Consider the following 24,255-nt stretch of genomic DNA (forward strand, 5'->3'; position numbering starts at 1 on the left):
CAAGCCAAAGAGAATACCAGTTGTATACAACCAGGACAACTGGCCTTATTTGTGTGTCCTGCCTGAAAAATTGGCCCTGGCATTACATTTAACAGTGTTTCTGTGTGTGATCACTGGGCCGATGGAAGATCTGAGGGTGCTGTTCCAGGGGTTGAGGGCTAGTTAGTTAGTTCGTCATCATTTTACTCCCAGGTTTCATGAAAGCAAGTATCAGACCAAATCTACCTTGCATACATTAATTAGGCAAGCAGGAGAAGCCAGCCTAATGAACCCAGCAAAATACATAGATGGGGATTCTGAGCTATTTGGCATAAGGCAACACAAAACCCTCCAATAGCAACAGTAGTATCAGACTGCTTCAGACACTCCTAAGTACAATCAAATAGCAAAGTTGTTCACGCAGGTATGGAAACAGAAATCCTTAAGCTTAGATCTTACATTAAAACAGCTAATATAGCCTTGTGGGAAAACAAGGCCTCAAAAAATTTGTCAAAAGGCTCAGAATTGTTTCTCTCCACGGAAATCTTTAGTAAAAGGCGAAAGATTTATACGATCTGAAGAGAAACTAGAGCATAAACTTGAAACTGTGCCCATCTTAGTACTCCTATAACCGCAACTCCTAGTTCACTGATGGTGGCTTGTTATCCATGAGTGCTACTCCCTACTTAGTTTATACAGGAAATTCTGTAAGTAAACTTCTCATAGTCAGGAATGTCCAATTGGAAGAAATCGTCTTTTAAATTTGAAAAGATTGTATTCTATGCAGGGTACTATGGGTATGCAAATGAGAAGTTTGAGTCATCCACTTTCAGTCTTCAAATACCTTTGTATTCACGGCTCCTTCTGGAGCCACCATTAGGGGGCGAAGCAGAAGTCTGTCTCTCTACCCTATCCTGGTTCAACCACGGAAATTCCAGTTTTATCCCTTCTGTATGTTGGGACTTGGAGTCCAGTCCCATTCCTTTCCTTTGCTATCCCCTAGCCACCAACACAAGCAAGATACAGAACCACAAGAGCTCCTTCTTGCCGCTGCTTTCCAGACACACCTATCCTGCTCTCCCTGTCCCTAACCCTTGGAAGCCACTCCATGGTGTTCATCTCATAATTTTGTCATTTGGAGAATGTTATACAAATGGAATCATACAATATGTAACCTTTTGAGACTGGCTTTTTTTGTTTTTCTTCCCCACTCAGCATAATGCCCTTGCGATCCGCCCGATCTCAGTTGTGTGTATCAGTAGTTCATTGCTTTTCATTGCAGGGTCAACAACACAGATGGACCACAGCCTGTTAGTCCGTTCCATTGTTGAAGGGCATTTTGGTTGTTTCTAGTTTTTGGCTGTTAGGAATACATCTGATACGAATATCTGTTTACAGGTTTTTGTGTGGACAGAAGTTTTCATTTCTGAGGGATAAATACCCAGGAGTTTGATTCCTGGATTATATCATGAATGTATGTTTAATTTTACGAAGAGCTGTCCAAACTCTTTTTTCAGAATGGTTCTGAGATCCTATTAGCAATGCACGAGATGCTTAGTTTGTCTGCATACTTGCCAGCATCTGGTATTATCAATACTCAGATTTTAGCTTTTCTGATAGATATGCTGTGGTATCTCCTGATTTAATTTACATTTCCCTGACAGTGATGTTGAACTTCATTTCATACACTTATTGGTCATCTGAATATTCTCTTTGGTGAAATACTGTTCATGTCGTTTGCTAGTTTTCTCCCTGGATTTTTTTTTTCAGTTTTTACTGTTAATTTTAGAGAGTTCTTTGTATAGTCTAGTTATATAGTCCTTTGTCAGGTGATTTGCAAATTTTTTTTTTGTCAGTAACTTTCTTTTCATCCTCCGAGGGTCTTTCACAGAAAGTCAGTTTATTGATATTTTTTTTCCCCTTATGGATTATGCTTTTGGTGTCATTTTTAAGAACTCTTGGTCTGGTTGTATGGCCCAAGGATTTTTCATTTTTCCCCCCAGACTTCCATAGTTTTGCATTTTACATCTAAGTCCATGATCCATTTTGATTTAACTGTTTTAAAGATTTTATTTTTGGGGCACCTCTGCCTTTGGCTTGGGTTGTGATCCCAGGGTCCTGGGATGGAGCCCCTCATTGGGCTCCCTGCCTGCCTCTCTGCCTCCTTATAATCTCTGTCTGTCCAATAAATAAATAAAATCTTTAAAAAAAAAGATTTTGTTTTTAAGTAATCTCTACACCTAATTTGGGGTTCGAATTTACAACCCTAAGATCAAGATCACACACTCTACCGAGTAAGTCAGCCAGTGCCCTGAGTTAATTTTTATATTACTTAGGTGAAGGTTTATTAATTATTATTATTTTTTTTTTGCTGTGGATGTCCAGTTGGTACAGCACCATTTATTGAAAAGAATATTTTTCCTCCATTGAATTGTTTTTGTACCTTTGTTAAAAATCAGTAGGCCAGACTCATGGCTCTATTTCTGGGTTCTCATTTCTGTTCCATAGATCTGTGTATTGCTCTTTCCATGAATGCCATATTCTCTTGATTACTGCTAAGTAATTTTTCTAATTTTATTCTTTTTCAGATTCCTTTGCTTTTCCCTGTATGTTTTAGAAAAAACTTTTCTATATCTACAGAACATTTTGCTGGTATTTTGATAGGAATTCTATTAAATTGTTAGATCAGTTTGGGGGAAATTGATGTTTTTTACTATTTTGAATCTTCTAGCTCACGAAGGCAGCAGATCTTTCTATTTACCTCTTTATTTATTTCATTAGTGTTTTGTAGTTTTTAGCATACAGATTTCATACACATTTTGTTAGATTCATACCTAAGTATTCTATTTTATTTCTCTTAACACTTAAATTTATTTATTTATTTATTTTTAAAAGATTATTTATTTATTTATTTGTTACAGAGAGAGACATCATACGTAGGCAGAGAGGCAGGCAGAGAGGCAGGCAGAGAGAGAGGAGGAAGCAGGCTCCTGCAGGATCCTGAGATCATGACTGAGCCGAAGGCAGGGGCTTAACCCACTGAGCCACCCAGGTGCCCCTAAATTTATTTTTATTTTAAGTAAACCCTATGCCACGTGTGGGACTCGAAGATTAAGACTTGTTTTCTCTACCAACTGAGACAGCTAGGCACCCCTAAGTATTTATTTTTTTGAGCAATTATAAATGGTCTTAAAGTTTTAATTTCAATTTCCACATGTTAACTGCTAGTATATAGAAATGTAATTGACTATTCTATTTTGATTTTGTATCCTATGATTTTTCTAGACTCATTTATTATAGGAAGTGTTTTTCCCCCCTTTTTTGATAGATTTGTTGAGATTTTTTACAAAGACAACCATGTCATCTGCAAATCAGGACAGTTTTATTTCTTCATTTTCAATCTGTATAACTTGCATTTTCTTATTGTAGGTCTAGGATTCCCAGTATTATGTTGAATAAGAGTGATGAGAGTTTACATCCTTGTCTTTTTCTTACTCTGAACCAGTCAGGCTTCACCGTTAAGTGTGAGGTTTCTGTATGTTTTTTGTAGATGTTCTTTATCAGGTTGAGGATGTTCCTATCTCTATTTGTAGTTTTTTGAGTGTTTTTATGAAGGAGTATTGAATTTGTCAGATAACTTTTCTGCATCAGTTGATATGATCAAGGCATTTTCTTTATTAAGAATATGTTAATATGGGGTGCCTGGGTGGCTCAGTCGGTTAAGCATCTGCCTTGGGCTCAGATCCTGATCTCAGGGTCCTGAGACCTAGTGGGCTCCTTGCTCAGCAGGGAGCCTGCTTCCCCCACTGCCTGCTGCTCCCTCTGCTTGTGTGTTCTGGCACTCTCTCTGAAAAACAAATAAAATCCTAAAAAAAAAAAAAATTAATATGGTGGATTACTTTGATTAACTTTTCAATATCAAACCAGCCTTCTGTCCCTTGGATAAACTCACCTGGTTGTGGTGTATGATGTTTTCTTTACGTTGCCGAACTCCATTTGTTAATATTCTGTTGAGAATTTTTGTGATTATGTTCATGAGGGATATTGAACTCTAGTAATCTCTCCCTCCCTCCCCTTCTCTCCTTTTCTGGTAGTGTCCTATTTTGAACAGTTACATGTAGTCTTGTATTTTTAACTTCAGATTTCACTTGTTCACATTCGTGTTCACTTATAAAATGAATTAGTGTTTCCCTCTTAAAGAGAACGTCTTTGGGCGTCTCATAGAATTCTTGTGAAACTACTTGGGACTGGAGATTTCTTTTTAGGGTGTTTTAAGCTATGAATTCAATTTTTTTGGTTTTTTTATTTATTTATTTATTTATTATTTTGTATTTTGTATTGAGTGAGTTCTGGTAGTTTGTGGAATTTTCAAGGAATTAGTCCATTTTATCTAGTTGTCAAATTTATGTGTATAGAGTTGTTCACAGTATCCCTTATTAGCCTCACTAATGTCTGTGGAGCCTTATGATATTCTGTTTCATTCCTGTTATCTGTAATTTGGGTTGTGTTTTTTATTCTTCGTTTATTCTTTGCTAGAGATTTGTGAACTTGAGTTTTACAAAGAACGGGCTTTTCGTTGCACTGATTTTTCTCTATTTTTCTGTTTCTTATCTATATTTACTTCTTTGTACTTGCTCTGAGTTTATTTTGCTCATTTTCTAGTTTCTTGAGGTGGTGCCTTAGAGTTTTGTGACATTGACTCTTTCCAGTGTACATACGTAGTGTTACGAATGTTTTTCCAGCTTTGCATTAGCTGCACCCTACATGTTTTATTCAGTTCTATTTTTTTATTTTCCTCAAGACTTCCTTTCTGACTCAGGTTACTTAGAAGTATGTTGCTTCTAAGTGTTTGGGGATTTTCCCATTATCTTTTTGGTACTGATTTCTCATTTAATGCCATTGTGGTCAGAGAATACACTCTGTATGATGAAATTCTTCTAAATTTGTTGTTTTATGGCTCAGGATATAATGTATCTTAGTGAATGTTCCATGGGTACTTAAAAAGAATGTGTGTTCTGATGCTGTAGGATGGAACGTCCTATAAATGTTGATTAGGTCCTGTTGGTTGGTGGTAAGCTTTCTTGTATCCTTGATTTTCCGACAAGCAGTTTTATCAACTATTGAGAGAGAGGGGTGTTGAAGTCTTGTGAATATATCTGTTTCTCCTTTTCGGCTAGTTCTTCATGGATTTTACAGCTCTATTTTTTGGTACATACACACTTAGGGTTGGCACATTTTCTTGTTGGATTGGCCCTTTTATCATAATTTAGTGATCCTGGTTTTCTTTCACCGGAAGTTTGCTTGGTCTGACATTAATATACGGGCTGCTGCTTTCTTTTGTTTGGTGTATCCTTTTCTGTCCTTTTACTTTCAGCCACCCATATTGTTACATTTGAAGTGAAATTTTTACAGATGGTGTAGATTTGGCTCATTTCCTAAAAAAATTTTTCTGCCATTTTCTTTTAATTGGTATATTTGATTTGATTTGGGTTCATTCAGCATCTTAACTCTGTTAAGTTTATACCTTTTGTCAAATTTGTGAAATTTGTAACCATTATTTCTTATTTTTTTTTTCAGCCCTACATTTTTCCCCCTTTCCTTCTAGGCTTCCAGTGACATGAACATTATATTTTTTTATAATTGTATCTCAGAACCCTGAGGCTCTGTTTATTTTCTCAGCCCATTTTTCTCTGTTATTCAGAATGTGTAATTCTGTTGACCCATCTAATGTTTGATGTTTCTTTCCTGTGTCCTCTACCTCCACTGTGAATCCCATCTGTGAGTTATTTTACTTTGTTCATGTCATTCCTCAAATCCTGAGTTTCCTGGGCAGGCTGCTTTCTTCTTTCAATCTTTCAGACTCTTATGTTTGTCTTATAATTACAACCAGGGTTTTTAGTCATTCTTCATGGGAGGGTTGGGGGGAAATGAGTTTATTACGGAAAGGTATGAAAAAAGATCATGTGAACATCCAGATGGAGGAAGTGTATAGGTGAGGTCTGTGGGAAGGGGTGGGGAGCTTCCATGACCTTTCCAGGAGCACCCCTCTCCCAGCACCACCACGAGTTTACCAATCTGGAAGTTCTATGAAACTGGTACTTCTGGGATTTTTATGGAGGCTTTCTCACATAGGCAAGATCATTCACGTGATTTCTAGTCTGTCTCCCCTCTCTGGAATGGGGCACGGGGTGGAAAATTCCAAACCTCTAATCCTGGTTTGGTCTTTCTGGTGAGCAGCCCTCATCCAGGAGCCCAACAAGAGTCACCTTATTACAACAAAAGATGCTCCCCTCACCCAGACAATTCCAAGGGAATTAGGAACCCCGTGTCAGGAACCAAGTATTAGAACAAAAAATTCTCCCAGTGCTCTTATCACAAGAAATTATAAGGGTTTTAGGAGCTCTGTTCAGGCACTGGGGGGAGAGGCCAATATATGTATTTTCTATTTCACAGGCTGGTCTCATTTTGAAAGCTTGGGCAGCTGATGGGCAAAGGGGACAGACGGAAAACGTGTGTGGGAGAACCCTTCACATACTCTGCTTGCTTTCCTGGTCTTTCATGCAGTGTGTCAAATTCGAAAAGAAGAATGATATCTGGGGCTATGAAGACTTCCCCTCCTGTCCCCTGGATATATGACAAAAATGTTTTTCTTTTTTCTCATTTATCACTCCTATCTTCTTAATTGGCCTTCTGCCTTGGGGACTGTTAACATTTGGGGATTCTACCCAGATTTCATTTGCTCATGTTTGCCCCCTGCAGAGATATTTTATAGTAACTAGTTTTTGTTGTTGTTGTTTTTAATGTGTGCAAACTTTCCCAAGCCGAAGGCAAATCCTCTGAGTAGGAGGGCCATGTTAGGGGCCAATGCCCCCAAGGGGTGGGGTGGGGCGATTTTTTTTTTTCCCCCGTGTTATTGTGACTCACTTTGTCTTTTTGGTATTCAGGAGAAGTGACAATAATGGGATGTGTGATTTATTAGCAGAGTTTGTAGCTAGGAAATCTTATGTAAATCATTTACTCTCTAGCCATCTTGTTCTACTTTTTTTTTTGGTCATGATCCCTAACTTATTTATTGCCTTATTACTGGTTTACAACTCGTTTCTCCATATACCTTATAGAAAATAATAGTTTTTCCAGTTGAGAAGTGTGGGGAAAAGAATATAGTTTTTGTGCCGTTGACTTTATACTAAAATGTAATATTTACTTTTAAAAATTTGATTCTCTTTGTTAGCTTCAGGAAGAAAAGGAGAAATCTAGACAAGGCACAGAGGCAGAATCTATACATGTTTGATCAAGTATATGCATAAGTTCTGAATACTCTGGAGCAACTCCTAGGAAGTAGATAAGGAAAGGGTTAGCCAGAAAATGTTACTGGATTTACATTGTTGTTAGAGTTGAAGAGGTTTGAAGAATTTAGGTCTTTTGATTTTACTAAGTCATCTTGAGAGATGTTTTCTTTTCTTCCGTGGAACACCTCCCTGTTCCTATCATACCCTGGGCAGATTTATGAGGCTTAGATCATGAGGACCAGTTAAGAGACTGGGAAGGTCCTCTTCCTCTTCCTCTCAGCGGCCTGGGGTGACCTCTGAAAATGGTTCGCTATTCGCTTGACCCAGAAAACCCTACGAAATCATGCAAGTCAAGAGGTTCAAATCTCCGTGTTCACTTTAAGAACACACGTGAAACTGCCCAGGCCATCAAGGGTATGCATATCCGAAAAGACACCAAGTATCTGAAAGACGTCACTTTGCAGAAGCAGTGTGTGCCCTTCCGTCGCTACAATGGTGGAGTTGGTAGGTGTGCCCAGGCCAAACAGTGGGGCTGAACACAAGGTCGGTGGCCCAAGAAGAGTGCTGAATTTTTACTGCACATGCTTAAAAACGCAGAGAGTAATGCTGAACTTAAGGGTTTAGATGTCGATTCTCTGGTCATTGAGCACATTCAGGTGAACAAAGCCCCCAAGATGCGGCGTAGGACTTACAGGGCTCATGGTCGCATTAACCCATACATGAGCTCTCCCTGCCACATTGAGATGATCCTTACTGAAAAAGAGCAGATTGTTCCTAAACCAGAAGAGGAGGTTGCACAGAAGAAAAAGATATCCCAGAAGAAACTGAAGAAACAAAAATTTATGGCCCGGGAGTAAATTTGCACAGAATAAATGCAAATTAAAAAAAAAAAAAGAGACTGAGAAGGATGGAGTGTAGAACAGTTGTGGCCTGTGCTGGCCCTGTTGATGGCATCCCCACCCTTGTGAGCATCTTCTTTACCTGTGCAAGCCGGCAGAAACATTTAAGCAGATACTTTATTGATAGAAAAAAAAAAAGCCTTGTAATGAAAACATTTTATCTCTTTAAAATTTTTTCTTCAGTAGCCTCCACACCCAACACAGGGATTAAACTTACAACCAACCCTGAGGTCAAGAGTCTGATGTTCTACCTACTAAGCCAGCCAGGTGCCCCCAAAACATTTTATCTTTGAGGAACTGTTGGTTGGTCTGGAAATTATGAGCAGTAAAATAATTGAGTTCATATTATTTTAGACATAGCAAAGCATCTGTTGGAAGATAAAACTATTCCAATAATTGCTAAATGAATCATTAGCCTGAGTTCATTCAGAGAGCAGTGCTTCTTTTGCGCAGGATTCTTACAAATTAGTTTTTTTTCTCTCTCTCTCTTTTTCTTTTCTCCTCTGGAGATTCATAAGCTATTATGGTGAGCTTGCTGCCTTTGAACATGCAGGAAAACATTTCTCGATTCCAGTATCTTACAAAGATTTTCTCTGTTCAGAGAGAACTTTTGCTCAATGTGCTGAGTTCTTAGGTATGGTCTCGAAGTAAGTAATCTGAACATAATGCTATTTAGGAAATAGATATGCAAAAGTGTCCTGTATTTCTGCAATATTTCCTTTTTCGAAGAATGCTGGATGTGAGGGTAAGGAAAACAGTAATATGCAGTATATTCCGCTCTCTATTGTTTTCTCTATTTCAGGCAAGAGTTTTGGTAATGAAAAATACAGATTGGTGAGCAAGGTAGATCATTTTCTGTTTGGGTTTGAAATATATAAATAGATGCACTTGTGAATGTAACACACTCACGCCTTCCTTATTTAGTTCTAGAACCTCCTTGGACTGACCTGCTGGTGTATTGCTTCATTTTATTTTCCTCCACTGAACAGACTTATTTCAGAATAGTGCTCTTCAAAGCAAATTATTTTTGTAGTGGGTTCTGTTATACAGCTGGAGCTGGATTGCAATCAGAAGAAAAATTCCCTCCAAAGTATGTTGATCAAGATTCCATTGCAGACCATAAAATCCACACTAGTCAGTTCAAGCAGAAAGGAATTTATAGCAGGGATGTAAGGAGATTTTAGAGTAGTCAAAAGGACTGTAGGGACAGGCATGAAGTGAACTTCCAGGAACAAGCCCCAGAGCAAAACTGTGGCTGGTGCACAGGTCCCAGCTTGAGTAGATAGCACTGTGGGGCGCTAGCCGAAGCTGCCACATAGGGCAGCTGGCGCTGGCGCACCTCTGGACCGACTGGACCCTGGAGCGTCCATTGATGCTGTGGCAGGACACAGGGGCCTCTACCACTGTTCTTTCAGGAGAGCCTCACAGCCTCGACATCTTTATGTTCTTACACCTTTAGAGTCATTGTGTATTTGTTCATCAAAAGTTGGGGTGCATGCAGATATGCTAGCTAGCTGCAGGGAATTCTGGGAAATGTAAGTTTTTGTTTTTGTTGGTTTTTTTTTTTTTTTTTTGCCTTGTGACCTCTAATATTTAGGAAGTCACACTAGAAAAGGGTTGGAAAAGTGTTGATTGAGCCAGTGGACAGAATCTGCCATACACGGCCAGTATTTTATTTTGAGGAGAAGGTTAGTTAGGATGGTTGTTTTCCCATGGCATATTTTATTTTATTTTATTATTTTAGAGAGAGTGCGCACACACGTGAGGAGTGAACCCGGTGAGGAGAAAGAGAGGGGGAGGGAGAGAGAAACTCTAAGCAGATTCCATACTGAGTGCGGAGCCTAATGTGGGCTCTATCTCATGACCCTGAAGGATCACCACCCTGAGATCGTGCCCTGAGCCAAACCCAGGACTTGGACACTTAACCAACTGTGCCACCAGGCACCCCTCCCATGGCATTTTAGATGTTGCAGCTTTTCTGAATGTTCATGGTTCCCTTTTGTTAGCCATGAATTCACTCCTTTCATTCCACTTTCTAGAATCCTTCTTTTCTTTCCTTTTGACTGGGTTAGGGGGATCTTGAGCACGTCAACTGTCTCAGATTTTACCTATGAGTATCTATCTGTTTCAGGATATGAACTTAAAAACTCTTGAATTTTTGTTTCTGGGGCTATCAGAGTACAATAGTTTATTGTTTATGTATTATCAAATACATAGTACAGATCACTCTATGGGAATCCCCACCCAACCTCCCTTCAAGGTTCCAGAGAAGTACAGAAATTAATGTCAGATTTAACTCTATTGAGTCAAGCACTTGAACATTCTAGCTGAAAATTCTGGAGCTGGATGGTGGTTACGGTTGTATCACAGTGTAAATGGACTGAATGCTGAGCTGTACCTTAAAATTTACCATCTTAACCATTTTTATGCTCTATGTATTTAGCACAGAAATCCGGACTTAGCAACCTAGGACCTGGGGCTTTAAAATCAGGCTTTGTCATATGTTGGCTGTTGGACCAGGGGCATGATATTTAGCCTCTCTGAGGATAGTTGACTTATCTTTCTATGGGTGGTATCCTACTACATACTAAATATACTGTACTAGTTCCCCCCCCCCCCCCAATCTGGGAAAGAGGGCAGGCTGGGTGAGTGGTGAACTTTCTGGAACAGAGCAGGCAGACAGGGTGGAGGCCAGAAGTGGTCACACAGGAGGGTGATGGAAGATCAACCCCTTTCCTAAAGGGTGGGCACTTGGTCAGAACTCAAGTCTGTGGGCAGGTGACTAGCTCTCCACTAGGGCTTCTTTCCTTCAGTCTGGAAAATAACTTTTTGGGGGGTTATTCTCTGAAAGGAATCTTAGACATCCTGCTAGTTCATCCCTTCATTTTACCTGCAAGAAGGCTCAGGTCCAGATAGCCAAGGGACTTACCCAGATTTGTGCAGGGGCAGAAGTGTGATGAGAACTTAGGATGCCTGGCTACACTCCCCCACCATTTTTCCCCCCACCATTTTTTAAGGCGTGCTGAATGTTGGGCATTTGTGGTACAAATTTCGTTAAGTCAAGAATCTACTCTCAAGAACTTGCCATTTCTTCTCTCTGGAGGGAAAACACATGAACCAACTATAATAAAAAGCACTAGAATAAGATCTGCTATGATAAAGGGGCGGGAACTGAGATGTGAATGACAGAAGGGGGTGCAGTGAGGTCCACCTGGAATTGGGGAAAAGACATCACACTGAGCCAACATCTCTGTGGTTATGGTGGCATTAAGGAAGCACCCTCTTAGTTAGGGACCATTTGGTCAGATAGTGGGGTACATGTCTGTGCATGTGTGTGTGTGCATCTGTCTGTCCGGGTGGGGCTCTCCTGCCCCACAGGTAGAGCCTCTAACAGGTAGAGTCAGCATAAGTAGAAGCATCTTGGAAAAGAACTTCCTCTGTGGTAACAGGCCTGTGTTTGAAATCCTCCCCCCCAACTAATTTTGAGCAAATAATTTGCCTATTCTGACCTCTTATTAAGTCATCTGTAATATAGTTTAAAAACAAAATGACTGGAAGGGTTGTTGGGAGGTTATCATTAGAAAACACATATGTATGGGCGCCTGGGTGGCTCAGTGGGTTAAAGCCTCTGCCTTCGGCTCAGGTCATGATCCCAGGGTCCTGGGATCGAGCCCCACATCGGGCTCTCTGCTTGGCAGGGAGCCTGCTTCCCTTCCTCTCTCTCTGCCTGCCTTTCTGCCTGCTTGTGATCTCCGTCTGTCAAATAAATAAATAAAAGAAAAGAAAAAGAAAAAGAAAAAGAAAACACATATGCAGAATATTAGTGATTTAGGTGAGAAGGAAAGATCTCATTTATACAAATATATGTGGTTGAATCACATCACTGTGACCTCTCTTGCCTTGCAGATTTTCAATGTCTTGATGGTAGGGGGTTGGTATTGGTTCTACGAGTTCTCCAAGGCGAGGAATACATGTAGGGTTTTCCAGTGCCTAGGATAGAACTCTCCTCTCCATTTGGAAAAGAGGCATTTAAGAATACCAGACCTGGGCCCTTTCTTTTGAACTGTCATGTGCTTTAGACTTCTCAGTTTTGCCTGGTTGCAGATTCAAAGCATCAGAATGAATAACTGTGTGTGTTAACTTATTCATCTAAAAAATTCTTGAGTCTAGTTGCTCAGGGCTTTCCATAGTGTGCAAGATGATAGTTGTTCAGTTTGTAAAGATTAGGTGGTCCACTTTAAGATTTTTTTTTTCCCCAGATTTTATTTATTTGACAGAGAGAAAGTACAAGCAGGGGAAGGAGCAGGAAGAGGGAGAAGTAGGCTCTCTCTGAGCGGAGGACCTGATGTTGGGACTCCATCCCAGGACTCTGGAATCATGACCTGAGCCGAAAGGAGACGCTTAACCAACTGAGCCCCCGAGGTCCCCCCGTCCACTTTAGTGTGTCCTTGCCTGAGAATCATATGAGGTGGGGTGACCTGTTATGGATCCTCTGAGGTGATGAACATTCAGCTGTACGGAGGTGTAATCGGTGTTAGATCTTTGCTACTCGACATGTGGCCCCAAGGCCAGGAAGCCTCATCACCTGAGAGCTTGTTGGACATCTCGAATCCCAGTCCCCATCCCAGAGATAAGAACCTGGACCAGAATGTGCATTTTAGCCAGATGTGTGGATGATTTGTGTGCACACTGAAGGTTGAGAAGCACTTACACAGAACATGGGGTGTGGATGACGGTCCCTGGGAGTTCAGTCTCCCCTTTCTCTGTGGAGCTCTCCTGCTTCTGTCTGGCTAGAATGTATCCCCAGTCTATGTCTGACTCACTTCAAGAATTGAAGAATAGTTTCAAATTGACTAAGAGTTGCAGGGTCAAGAAAGGAACTGGGGAAGGAACAAAATATGGAAAAATTATTCTTGATTTGAGTCTCTAACATTTGCCTTGAATTGTATGATTGAACTCAGTGTCTGTAAAGCTTTTGCCTATAAAAGCAGGCCAGTCAACATTTTTCTTACCCAAATCATTAACCACTAGTTATTGGCCATCTTGTTCTGTTCTTGGCTCAGCTTTTCTGTCCAGTTATTTCCTGTAGGTAAATATTTTAAATGGAGAAGGACAGACATGAGGGATATGTTTTTATTTCTTTTAAATGGATATTTTCTGAAAAGGAGTTAATGATGAAAGCCTGTATAATTTTGTTGATGGGATTTAACCAGCACAGGGTGTTCAGGAATCCTGGGCCTTCTGGTGGAACATAAAGGTCTTTTTGGTTTCTTATATTTTATGAGTTATCATTTTTCTGCTAAATAATTAAGGTTGGAAAAGTTTGGAAGCATAGGTAAGCCTGGGGTTCTGAATTTTAAGTGTAATTCTGAGTTAAGAACATTGTATTTAAAAAGGTAAAATATTGGAATATTTTTTGAAGGGGAATGAAAAAAAATCAACCTTGGCTTTTAGTGTTTTTACCTTTATACTTGTTACAAAAATGGTATTTTCCTAGTATGACATCATCATGTGACCTTTGAGCTTGTTGAGCTTGTTTGACTTTATTTAGTTAATTTACTTTCTGCTAGTCTGAAATTTTTCAAGATGGGAAACGAGCTTTAGCTGGGGTCAAGAGCCAGGTTAAAAGTTTGAGTTCCCTGCTCTGCAGCTGCCTGGCTGTGAGGCATGGGCATGTCCTGGGCTCTGATGTCATCCTCTCTGAGTGGAAGGAACTGGACCAGATCCATGATTTTGGTGGAAATGGGGCTCTATGAGCAGGTCGTGGGTGTATCAGGATCTTGAATATGGAGAACATGTGTGATTTAATAACGTAAAATACATAATAACATAAAATAACAAAATAAAATAACATAAAATAACAAAAATAAAAATAAAAAATAACATAAAAATACAAAATTTAATAACATAAAATAACAAAAAATTTAATAACATAAAATAACACAAAATAATAACATAAAAAGTATTTATTTGGAAAATGGAAAAAAATGCAAACAAGTGGCACCACAGAAAGCATGATACAGTCTTGCTGGGTAACATAGAATGGGAAGTACGTGAAACTAGCAGTGCCGGTAACAGTTTTTAGTGAGTGTAGCATGCCAGTAACCGTTTTAAACTTTTGGTATAGGTATGTATATATATGTGTGTGTGTGTGTGTGTGTGTGTGTGTGTGTATTCTCATATATATATATATATATATTCTCATTTAAACTTCACAAACCCTGGGGTGCCTGGGTGACTCTGTCAGTTAAGGATCCAACTCTTGATTTTGGCTCAGGTCATGATCTCATGGAGCCTGCTTGAGATTCTCTCCCTCCCTCTGCCCCCACACCCCATGCTCTTTCTCTCTTTGTTAAATAAATAAGTAAACCTTGAAAAAAGAAACAAAAATCCCTCATAAATCCCTAGAAGATCAGTAATGTTATCCTATGAGCCTATAGAATAGAAAGGTAAAGCATCTCGTTCAAGATCATTATAACCAGTATATGGGTAGATCTGGGTTCTAAATCAAAACAAGTTTGCAATGTTGGCTGCTAGGTTTCCTACCTCTGTATTCATAGTTTGATATGAACCACGATAAATTGTACCTATATTTTACCTTCTGGAAAAAAGAGTTTTATTATATGTGTAATGGTATGAAATTGCCCCTCAGTCCTCAGGTATAAAGAAAAAAAATCATGTATTTTCCTCTAAATCCAATTAAAGTTCCATTGGCAGAGACTGGTGAGTTGTTTAATATCAGTAGCACTAGGGGATTCCTTCCCTGTCCACACAATTTGGCTAGAAAGTCCAGAGGATCTCAGATCCCCACTTATCATGGTGGTGCCAAGATGCTCACTGGCCAACCTTGCGTTGCCCATTTTAGAGTGGCTAGTCACTGTTTACTCCTTCCATACTCACCTTGGCCACCATGATCTCCCTGGGGCTCCTGAGGCCAAACCAAGGCTTTTGGATGTCAGTTCCCAGCTGTTCACTTGTTCAGTCTTCCCAGAAGTTTTCACCTGCCCCTGCCAGGGAACTACACAGACCCTGTACCTGGTACGGGTCCAGACACAGTGCTAATGGACACAGAGCTTCCTGAAGGGAAGGGAAGCATATCTCTCATTCTTTCATCCTAGTCCTATAGGGAGTTGGTTAACTTCTCTATCAAATTATCCTCCTGCCTAAAATGACAGCAAGACGTAACAGGATTGACCTTAAGCAATTTTATTAGTGTCCAATTTGCATTTCTCTTGTTAGTGTGGCTAACCTGAGATGACCTCAATTTATTGCTTGCGCTATCTGTGGGACACTGGGGATATGAATTCTTTAAGCTTCTGTTTCATCTTTTATAAAATGGGAATAATAATGGTTTCTGTTCCACAGAGGGTCTTGGCGGATCCGCTCTGACAAGATGCTTCTTTGGAGAATGGCAAGGAGGCCAGCAGAGTGGGAGGGAAGAGTCAAAGTGGGTGGGACTACGGCAGCACTGGGCCGGAAGTGGGTGGGGCTATGGCAGCACTGGGCCGGAAGTGGGTGGGACTATGGCAGCACTGGGCCGGAAGTGGATGGGACTACGGCAGCACTGGGCCGGAAGTGTATAAATGCCATTTGATGGGGTTTGGACTCACACTGGCCTTCTTTTGGGTTGTTTCATTAATTGGAGTTTGTGTTCTGCTTAAGATGTACGAAAATCCCTCTGACTAATTTGTTTCGGCCTATTTAGGACCCGACCGACTTTGAGTGGAGCTTCTGGATGGAATGGGGAAAACAACGGCTGCTGCGGTTTCTGTTCGGCCACGTGGCTGTGTCTCAGCTGGCCAATGTGCTTGCAAGGAAGGTATGCTCACGTGCCTCGTTTCCTTTTAAGCTGCTTTCTTTGCTTTCTGAGAGAAAAGAGTCCTGAACTGGGAATCAGGAGATGTGGATATTAGCCTTGGAAGCCTGGAAAAGATGAGATAGACCTGCTGATGATCAAAAAGGCATTTATGATAAATTTTTCATATATTCTAATCTTTCACTTGCTTCCTCCAAGTTATTTTTAAAACCATTGAAGGTTTTAGAATAAAACGAACTACAGACGGTATTAAGATCATACCTAATCAAATGATCTTACTAAATAAAACAAATGCTTGGGGTGCCTGGGTGGCTCAGTGGTTTAAAGCCTTCGGCTCAGGTCATGACCCCAGGGTCCTGGGATTGAGCCCCACATAGCATCAAGCTCTCTGCTTAGCAGGGAGCCTGCTTCCTCCAGTCTCTCTCTCTGCCTGCCTCTCTGCCTACTTGTGATCTCTCTCTGTCAAATAAATAAATAAAAAATCTTTAAAAAAAATTTAAAAAGATGCTTGTCAGGACCTCTGACTTCTCATGTAAGTTCAGAAGAAAGTAGAGTAAATGATATCATTAAGTGGGAATAATTTTAATGTCAAATAATTTATGCCACGGTAGCTGTTGTAGATCAGAATTCCAGTAGTATTTTTTATTTAGACCCTGGCCTGGAGTGGAGGATAAGGGCTACTTCAAAGGGGGTGTTTGGGAATTGCTTTCGCATGCAGGAAGATTGAAAGCCTCTTGATATGTTTAACTACCCTGGGGTTTGAGATACTACCAGGAGGATCTCTCTGTAGTGGAGGGACTACGCTTTGTCCAGAGTCCTCTGCTATATGCTTCTCGACTCTGTAGATTCCTAATTTGAAAAAAAATGAGTCTCTTCTGGGGAATCTATGTAGTAAAGACAACCAGAAAGTGACTTGAAGTCAGCCCACAAAAAATGTGTGATATTTAGAGGTTCATGGAGGTGAGGAAACAAGACACAGGAGCCTCTGGGCAAGAGAGACCAGAATGTGAGACTGAGAAAACAAGGTGTGCATGTGGCTTGAGAGGTGGACCTGACTTGGGCTATTTTTTACCTGTTTCCTGAAAACTGGTACGTTTAAGGCTCACCTCTCATCCTGGAAGATAGGAAATCCCAGCAGCACATTAACTTTCTTTGTTTTAAATATGATATTGATTACTTTTTGTATTCAGTTGATTTCCATCTTCTAAAATGGCAAAAACTGAAATCATTACATGTGGTCATATCTTCATACATTAGAAATTTCCTAGGACTTTCTAAGTAGACCCAATAATAAATAATACATGTTTGGGGTATCCCTAAACTAGTAAGGATTATATAGTATCAAGCCACAAATGTGGTATTTTTTTAGGAGTTCAAGTTTTCTAGAAATTTAACATTTTTATGTTTAACCAAGGTTTCTCTGCCCATAGGTAAATGACTTACTCTGCCCCTAGGTCTCAATTTTCCCATCTGTAAAATGAATAGCATAATACCTGTCACTTTTATTTTGTACTACTGCTGTGGTAAGGGTCAGTTGCAGTGTAACAGAAGAATATTAGCTGGTGTATTAGGTCCTGGGCTTTCTCACTGATTAGCTTTATAACTTTAGAAAAGCTTCTCACCACTGAATTTTAATTCACCATTTTCTGTAAAGTAGGGGTAGAGACAGTACTATTCTTTTTTTACCACCTTAAAAAGTGGTGGGTTTCATCTGTTAGAAATCTCATTAAAAAGTAAGGGTTTGGGCACCTGGGTGGCTCAGTTGGTTAAGTGTCTGCTTTTGGCTCAGGTCATGATCCTGGGGTCCTGGGATCCTGTCCTGCATTGGGCTCCTTGCTCAGTGGGGAGCCTTCCTTCTCTTTCTTCCTCTGCCCCTCCTCTCTGCTTGTGTGCTCTCTTTCTCTCAAATAACTAAAATCTTAAAAAAAAAAGTAAGGGTCAAACATGAAAAAGATAGGACAAATAGAAAGTACAAAAGAAGTGGGAGGTAAATCACAATCAGTGGAAATGGACCTATCCCCACCCATATCCCCCAGAAAAAGATTGTCAGACTGGATAAAAGAAAAACAGAAATAAAGGAAAATAAAAAAAGAAATAAAAAGAGAGTCCTGAGATGTGCTTCTTAGCAAGATCTACTTAAAATGGGGGACATGGGAAGTTTAATAGTAAAAGGATGGGAAAGATGTTCCAAGCAAATCTAAGACTCTCCGTTTCCCCTGCCCACACAAATACTGGTACAGTTTTTCAGTAGCTGGCAAAAAGCATTATTAGTGACAAAGACATTTATTGTTTAATGATGAAGAGTTAATTAGGAGGGTGTTATAATTCTACTTTTGTTTGTTTTAATATAATATGCAAAAGTTGGTAAGTACCATAAAGATAGATAAATATGTGATTATAGGGATTTTTTAAAAAAGATTTTATTTATTTATTTGACAGAGTGAGAGTGAGTGCCAGAGAGCACGAGTGGGGTGAGAGAGCACGAGCATGGTGAAGGGCAGAGGGAGAAGCAGACTCCCCGCTAAGCAGGGAGCCTGATATGGGGTTCGATCCCAGGACTCCAGGATCCTGTCCCGAGCCAAAGGCAGATGCCCAACCAACTGAGTTAGCCAGATGCCCCTATAAAATATCCCCCCAATATCCTGGGGGGATATAAAATCCCCCAGGAGATTTTAACATAATTTCATGACTAATTGATATATAGAAAAAACAAGGAAGATTTAATTAATAAGCTTGATATAAGAAGTATATGTAAATTGTTATATCTAACAACTAGGGAATTCATATTCTGTATTAAAGAATACAGAGTATTAATAAAAATTAACCACATAGGGGTCACATGGGTGGCTCAGTTGGTTAAGCATCTGCCTTTAGCTCAGGTTGTGATTCTGGGGTCCTGGCATTGAGCCCCGCGTTAGGCTCCCTGCTCAGCCTGCCACTTTCTCCCTGCTCCTGTTTTTTCTCTCTCTGTCTCAAATAAATAAAATCTTAAAAAATTAATCATATATGGACCATAAATTTCAACAAATCTCAAAGGTATTTTCAAATAGATTTTGAAGTATGTGTTTTATATAGGTTACCCTCTTTAATCCCAGTGCAATTAAGTTTGGAAACCAGTAACACAAGATGACCTAAAAACTCTATTTCATTTAGAAATTAAAGAGAACATACTTTTAAATAATTTGTAGGTCAAAAAAGAGATCATACTAGAAATTAGAAACTAGAAATGAATGAAAAATATTACATATCAAAACTTACAGGGTGTGGCTAGAATGATACTTAATTGTAAACCATAATCTTACATACTCATATTAAAAAAAGAAAGGCTGAAAAATACTGAACTAAGCATACAACTTAAGTTAGAAAGAATAGAAGGAAAGGAAGGAAACAACAAAAATAATAGCAGAAATTAATAAAATTTTCACTGGCAAGATTGGTCAAGGAAAAACAAAGTGCACAAATAAGCAGTATTAGGTATGGAAAAGCTGATGAAAATATATAGTAAGAGGATGTTTTGTACAACTTTACACCAAAAGTCTTGAAAACTTTGGCAAAGCAGGCACATTGCTAGAAAATACAACTTACTGAAACTGACTCATGAAGAAATAGAATGACCAAATTGTGCTATGACCGTGAAAAGAAATTGAATCACTAGTCAAAAATCTGTCTGTAAAGAAAACACTAGTAATATACCAACTCTACCAAAAATCCAAGACACAAATGACCTAAATCTTTCCCAGACTTTTTCAGAAAAGAGAAAAAGAGGGAACCTACCTTTTAAGAAGATAGTATAAAATTGATACCAAAGCCAGAGGATGTACCCTACCAGATATTATGACTTATAAAAATATGATAATGAGGACAGTGTTGTATGGGCAGCAGGGTAGACATATGGACCAATGGAACAGAATAGAGTTTAGAAAATGCCTGTGCATAGATGGGACACTTGTTTTGTGACAGAATTAGCATTTCGGATCTGTGTGGAAAAGATGAAGTGTTTAATAAACGTTGGTGACACAATTGTTTAGCTGTGTTAGAAAGAAATGCACACTTTTCCTTTTCAGTGGAGAGTAAGGACTTAACGGTGAAAAGGTATATCATTTTTAGAAAGCGTGATGTGGAATATCTGTTAATGATAGGGTTGGGAAAGATTTCTTAAGATAAAAAGTAGAAATTGTGAAGGAATGAATTGGTAAGTTCTTATTCTAATGTAGTTAAACTTATCAGTGTATAATCCTGTGTAATCAGCAGTGTGTACATCATTGGATGTATCCAAAGAGACAATGAAGAAAGTGAAAAAGCAAGTCACTACGGGACGCCTGGGTGGCTCAGTTGGTTGGACGACTGCCTTCGGCTCAGGTCATGATCCTGGAGTTCCGGGATCGAGTCCCACATCAGGCTCCCAGCTCCATGGAGAGTCTGCTTCGCTCTCTGACCTTCTCCTCGCTCATGCTCTCTCTCACTGTCTCTCTCTTAAATAAATAAATAAAATCTTAAAAAAAAAAAAAAAAAGCAAGTCACTAATAGGTAATTTACAAGCTGACAGATAAGTATTTAGAATACATAAAGAAATTTCCCAAGGTAAGACAAATCACCCAGTAAATAATGGCTCAGGATGTGGAAAGAAATCTGCAGAAGAGGAAACACAAATGACCAATAAACTTGGAACATATGTTCCACTTTATTAGTAATCAAGCAAATGCATCTTAAAACCATATCATTTTATACTCTCCAGTTGCGCAAAGACAAAACTCCTGGTTGTGTCAAGTAATGGCTACCTGAATTCCTACAGAGAGCTTGTGAATATGTATTTTTCTTTGCAATACAAAGAGGTGCCGAGCCCATAGCTGCAGTATGAATTCTGACATATCCCCTGGAGAAACTCTTTTTTGCCAGTCAGGGGATGAGTCAGGACATTCATTGAAGTGATGTTTATAGTAATGAAGAACCAGAAGCAATCCAAGTGTCCGTTATGGGGAAAAGGAGAATTGTGGTGAATTTATTCCACGGAAAGGACTGAATCATAGCTGTGATGGTCAACACAGTTGAATTTTTGGATCAGCACGTTGAGCTGATAAGGCAAGTTGCAGAGGATTCCATCAGATATGATCCCATGTAAAGCTCAGAATTGTGCAAAACTAAATGATACATTCACATGTATGCTTACAAAGATGAGATAACTATTAAAATTCTGGATAGTAGTCATGTCTGGTTGGGATGGGAAGTAGGTATGATGGGGGTTTTGGAATAGAGGTGAGGTTCAGTGGGGTGAAGTAGTCTGGAGCGGACAACCAAGAAAGAATTCTCGAGACATCTGTGGTGTAAAATCTGTGCTTATTAAAGCACAGGGACAGGATCTGTGGGCAGAAAGAGCTGCTGCCCTGGGGTTTTGAGGGGTGGCTGATTATATACTACTGAGTTGGGAGAGGTGAGGAAAAAGGGAGGTTTTGAGAAAGAACTTTTATATGTTAAGAGCCATGGGCTCCTGGAGGCCTTGCCATTGATAAGTTAAGGTTGTTTACCCCTCTAGTAAGGCATTAAGAGTGAGATAGTTGGGAGCTTCCTGGAGGAATGTTACATTCCTCCTATCACACGTCCTTATGAATGGGCTGCAGGTTTAAAAGAAATTCAGTTTTATTTACATTTCCTTCTGTCTCAGCCTCCCTCAATTTTATGGAGGAGAGGGTGATGTTAGGACTTCAGGAAACTGAGCTCTTGGTCTCTGGAAGTTAGGCTGTTGATAAGCAAGCTTCTTCCATGTAACTCACTAGGACATTTATAAACTGAGGGAGACCCATGTCTTGCAGGATTGTGATCCAAGTTAACTATTTGTTCCTTTAGGGCAGCCAGGAGTGCCTGAGGAATGTCCTGTATATCCCATGGGGCAGGGGGTGTTTGTGGGCTGTCCGCGTCAGCTTTGCCCTCAGCTTGCCTTCTGCTCCCTCATCAGATAGCATTGGAGGAGATGCAGGTCCACCCCTTTTTTCCCTTTGATGGTTTGTTTTAATTGAGGCCCAAGTGACCTCTGGCCAGCACCCTCCAAAACCCAGGTAGAGCCTTGTCCTTCTGCAGCTGGTGGCCCGTATGTGGGGGCTGTTTTCCTCTTCTCTATGCCTTACAGACTTTATAAATAATCTTTTCTCTGTTTTGATTTTTTTTTCCTGTTTTGATTTTTGATATACTTGTAACTGCACATGTGGAAGAATGAAGCGGGCAGAAGGAAAACTGAGGGTGCCCTGGGCATACCCAACTTTTTCATCTCCTGTCCCCCTTATGACTTTTGTACCTGTATTGGGCCTGACGATGGCCACGTCCATTTGGTCTCCTTTGCCTCTCACTTGTTCTTGCCAGTTCGTGTTTGCTTCCTGTAGGTTAATGTCTCTCTAGCTTTTTTCTTTTTCCTTTATTGCCCCCCTTCCTCTCTGAGCCTTTTTATTTTTTAATATTATTTATTATTATTTTTTAAAGATTTATATTTATTTCAGAGAGAGAGAGAGAGAGAGAGTGTGTGTGTGTGTGTGTGTGTACAAGAAGGGGAGGGTCACAGGGAAATCAGACATCCGGCTGAGCAGAGAGCCTGATGTGGGGTTCAATCCTGAGACTCCAGGATCATGACCTGAGCCAAAGGCTGATGCTTAACTGGCTGAGCCACTCAGGTGCCCCCACCCCCACCTTTTTCCCAACTGTGACTTACTGTGAAATTTTAATACCACAGATACACTGTTTATGTCGTATATGCACACCTATGCTTTATGCATAAAGAGTGAGGTTTTCTTGCCTCCAAGAAGCAGCCCTCACCGCAGGCGATCTGGCCCGGTGGAGAATGCTAGATGTGGATTAACCTTCCAGAGGCTCACCACCGGATGCACCTCCTTTCCAAACTGCCTCCATTTTCAGCTGCTGTTTTGCATGTACCAGCATTAGAAATATACCTGGTTTAGGATCTAGATGTTTCTCCACTTAATTTGCTTGTAACTTTGAGTTAGGCTCTTTTTATCTTAGGCAGTATTCTGAAAACTTAAGAGTACTTAAGTGAATCCCACATTTGCCACCTTTAAGCTTCGTGGTCTTATAAGCCAGTTAGTTGTAGTATCTTTGCTCCCATTCCTCATTTATGCCATAGGGAAGGTGCTGCCTGCTTCTCAGGGTAGTGGTGAGGGTCTGATGTTTTTCAGGGTTATGCTTGTATGGGATGAAAGCCAAGGGCTGCTGTGGGCTGCTGACATTTGCTGTGTGCCATGACTGTGATCTGTGTGTTTGCTTCTGGGAGCAGTCACCTCTACCGTGCTCAAGAAAGGAGGCCACTGTCTTGAGATTCTGAAACCCTGAGGGTAGAGGCTGTCTGTCCAGCCATACCTACACACCTCCCCTGCCTGTCTTTCTCTGACCCTCTCTCAAACTTGGGTTGGGTTGTGGGGATGGGGGGGAAGGATTGAGACGCAGACCCTTCCCCTGAGAAAGTTGGGTGAGCACACAGAGGAAGCTAAATACTGATCTTGATTCTGGACCTGCTGCCGTGGTGCGCTGGGTGCCTGGGAGGAGGCGGGGGCCCCATCTGCCTGGGGATGTCGGGGAAGGCTTCCCAGGAGGTGCCTTTGAGCTGCGGTCTGAAGGAATGCAGATGTTTGCTTCTTTTAGCTTCCTGCATCTCTGTACCAGGCCTGGGTGGGCAGGTGGACTCTGTATCTGTAGAGCACATCCTATGCAAAATCAGGGGGAGAGCACTGAGTCATCAGTGTGTGTCTGTCTATCCCCTCATCTCAGGTGCAGGCTTGATTTGTGTGACAGCTGGTGGGCGGGGTTCTGCCTGTGGCTGGGGCACAGGGCTTTCTCTGTCTGAGTCTGCTTGGCCCTGATAGGTAAGTAGAAACCACAACTTTGGCCCATTAGCTTTGTGTTTCACCACCTGGACTAAGTGTCCCAGATGGTGGGTGTTTATGGGACTTCCTCAAAGTGGAAGATTTGGGCTGCAGCTGTCTTGTATTTCCCCATTCCTGGAGGGGTCAGGAGGTGTGGACAGACAGCCCTTGCAGGGAAGGCATGTCAGCATCTGAGCTAGTCTTGCTGTTCCAGTCCGTAAGTCCTGAAGGAGGCTTCCCATCTCCATCTATGTCTCCTCTCTCTTCCTTTGAGGGTCGCACCTCCTCCCAGAGAGAGGCAGGTTATGTCCAAAAGTGTGACTGCATTGCTCTTCTCGCTTTTCTTCCCACCATGATAAGTAATAAAACTTTCCACTGAGCTTCTTGGCCAAGGTTAAACGCCTTTTCTCTGG

At 40.6% G+C, this 24,255-nt stretch overlaps 1 protein-coding gene, 1 non-coding gene and 1 pseudogene across 6 annotated transcripts in view; 2 read left to right on the top strand and 1 right to left on the bottom strand.

Annotated features, from left to right (window-relative positions):
- The window catches only part of HHAT (hedgehog acyltransferase), a 339,661-nt gene that overhangs the window by 50,150 nt on the left and 265,256 nt on the right, over nt 1-24,255 (top strand). For all 5 annotated transcript variants that reach the window (XR_006608637.1, XM_013047215.2, XM_045087064.1 and 2 more), the window contains exon 4: nt 15,873-15,986. Coding sequence is in view for 4 of the 5 variants with exons in the window: in XM_013047215.2 (XP_012902669.1) it covers nt 15,873-15,986 (114 nt within the window). In the remaining variant the exon portion in view is untranslated. The remainder of the gene's footprint in view (nt 1-15,872; nt 15,987-24,255) is intronic.
- Nucleotides 456-574, bottom strand: LOC123393828. Its single transcript, XR_006608644.1, has one exon. It is a non-coding gene; the product is annotated as a U5 spliceosomal RNA (small nuclear RNA).
- Nucleotides 7,556-8,148, top strand: LOC106003983 (annotated as a pseudogene).

Source organism: Mustela putorius, unplaced genomic scaffold (genome assembly GCF_011764305.1).
Source record: "Mustela putorius furo isolate JIRA1106 unplaced genomic scaffold, ASM1176430v1.1 tig00001012_pilon_pilon_pilon, whole genome shotgun sequence".
In the NCBI taxonomy this organism is placed as follows: Eukaryota; Metazoa; Chordata; class Mammalia; order Carnivora; family Mustelidae; genus Mustela; species Mustela putorius.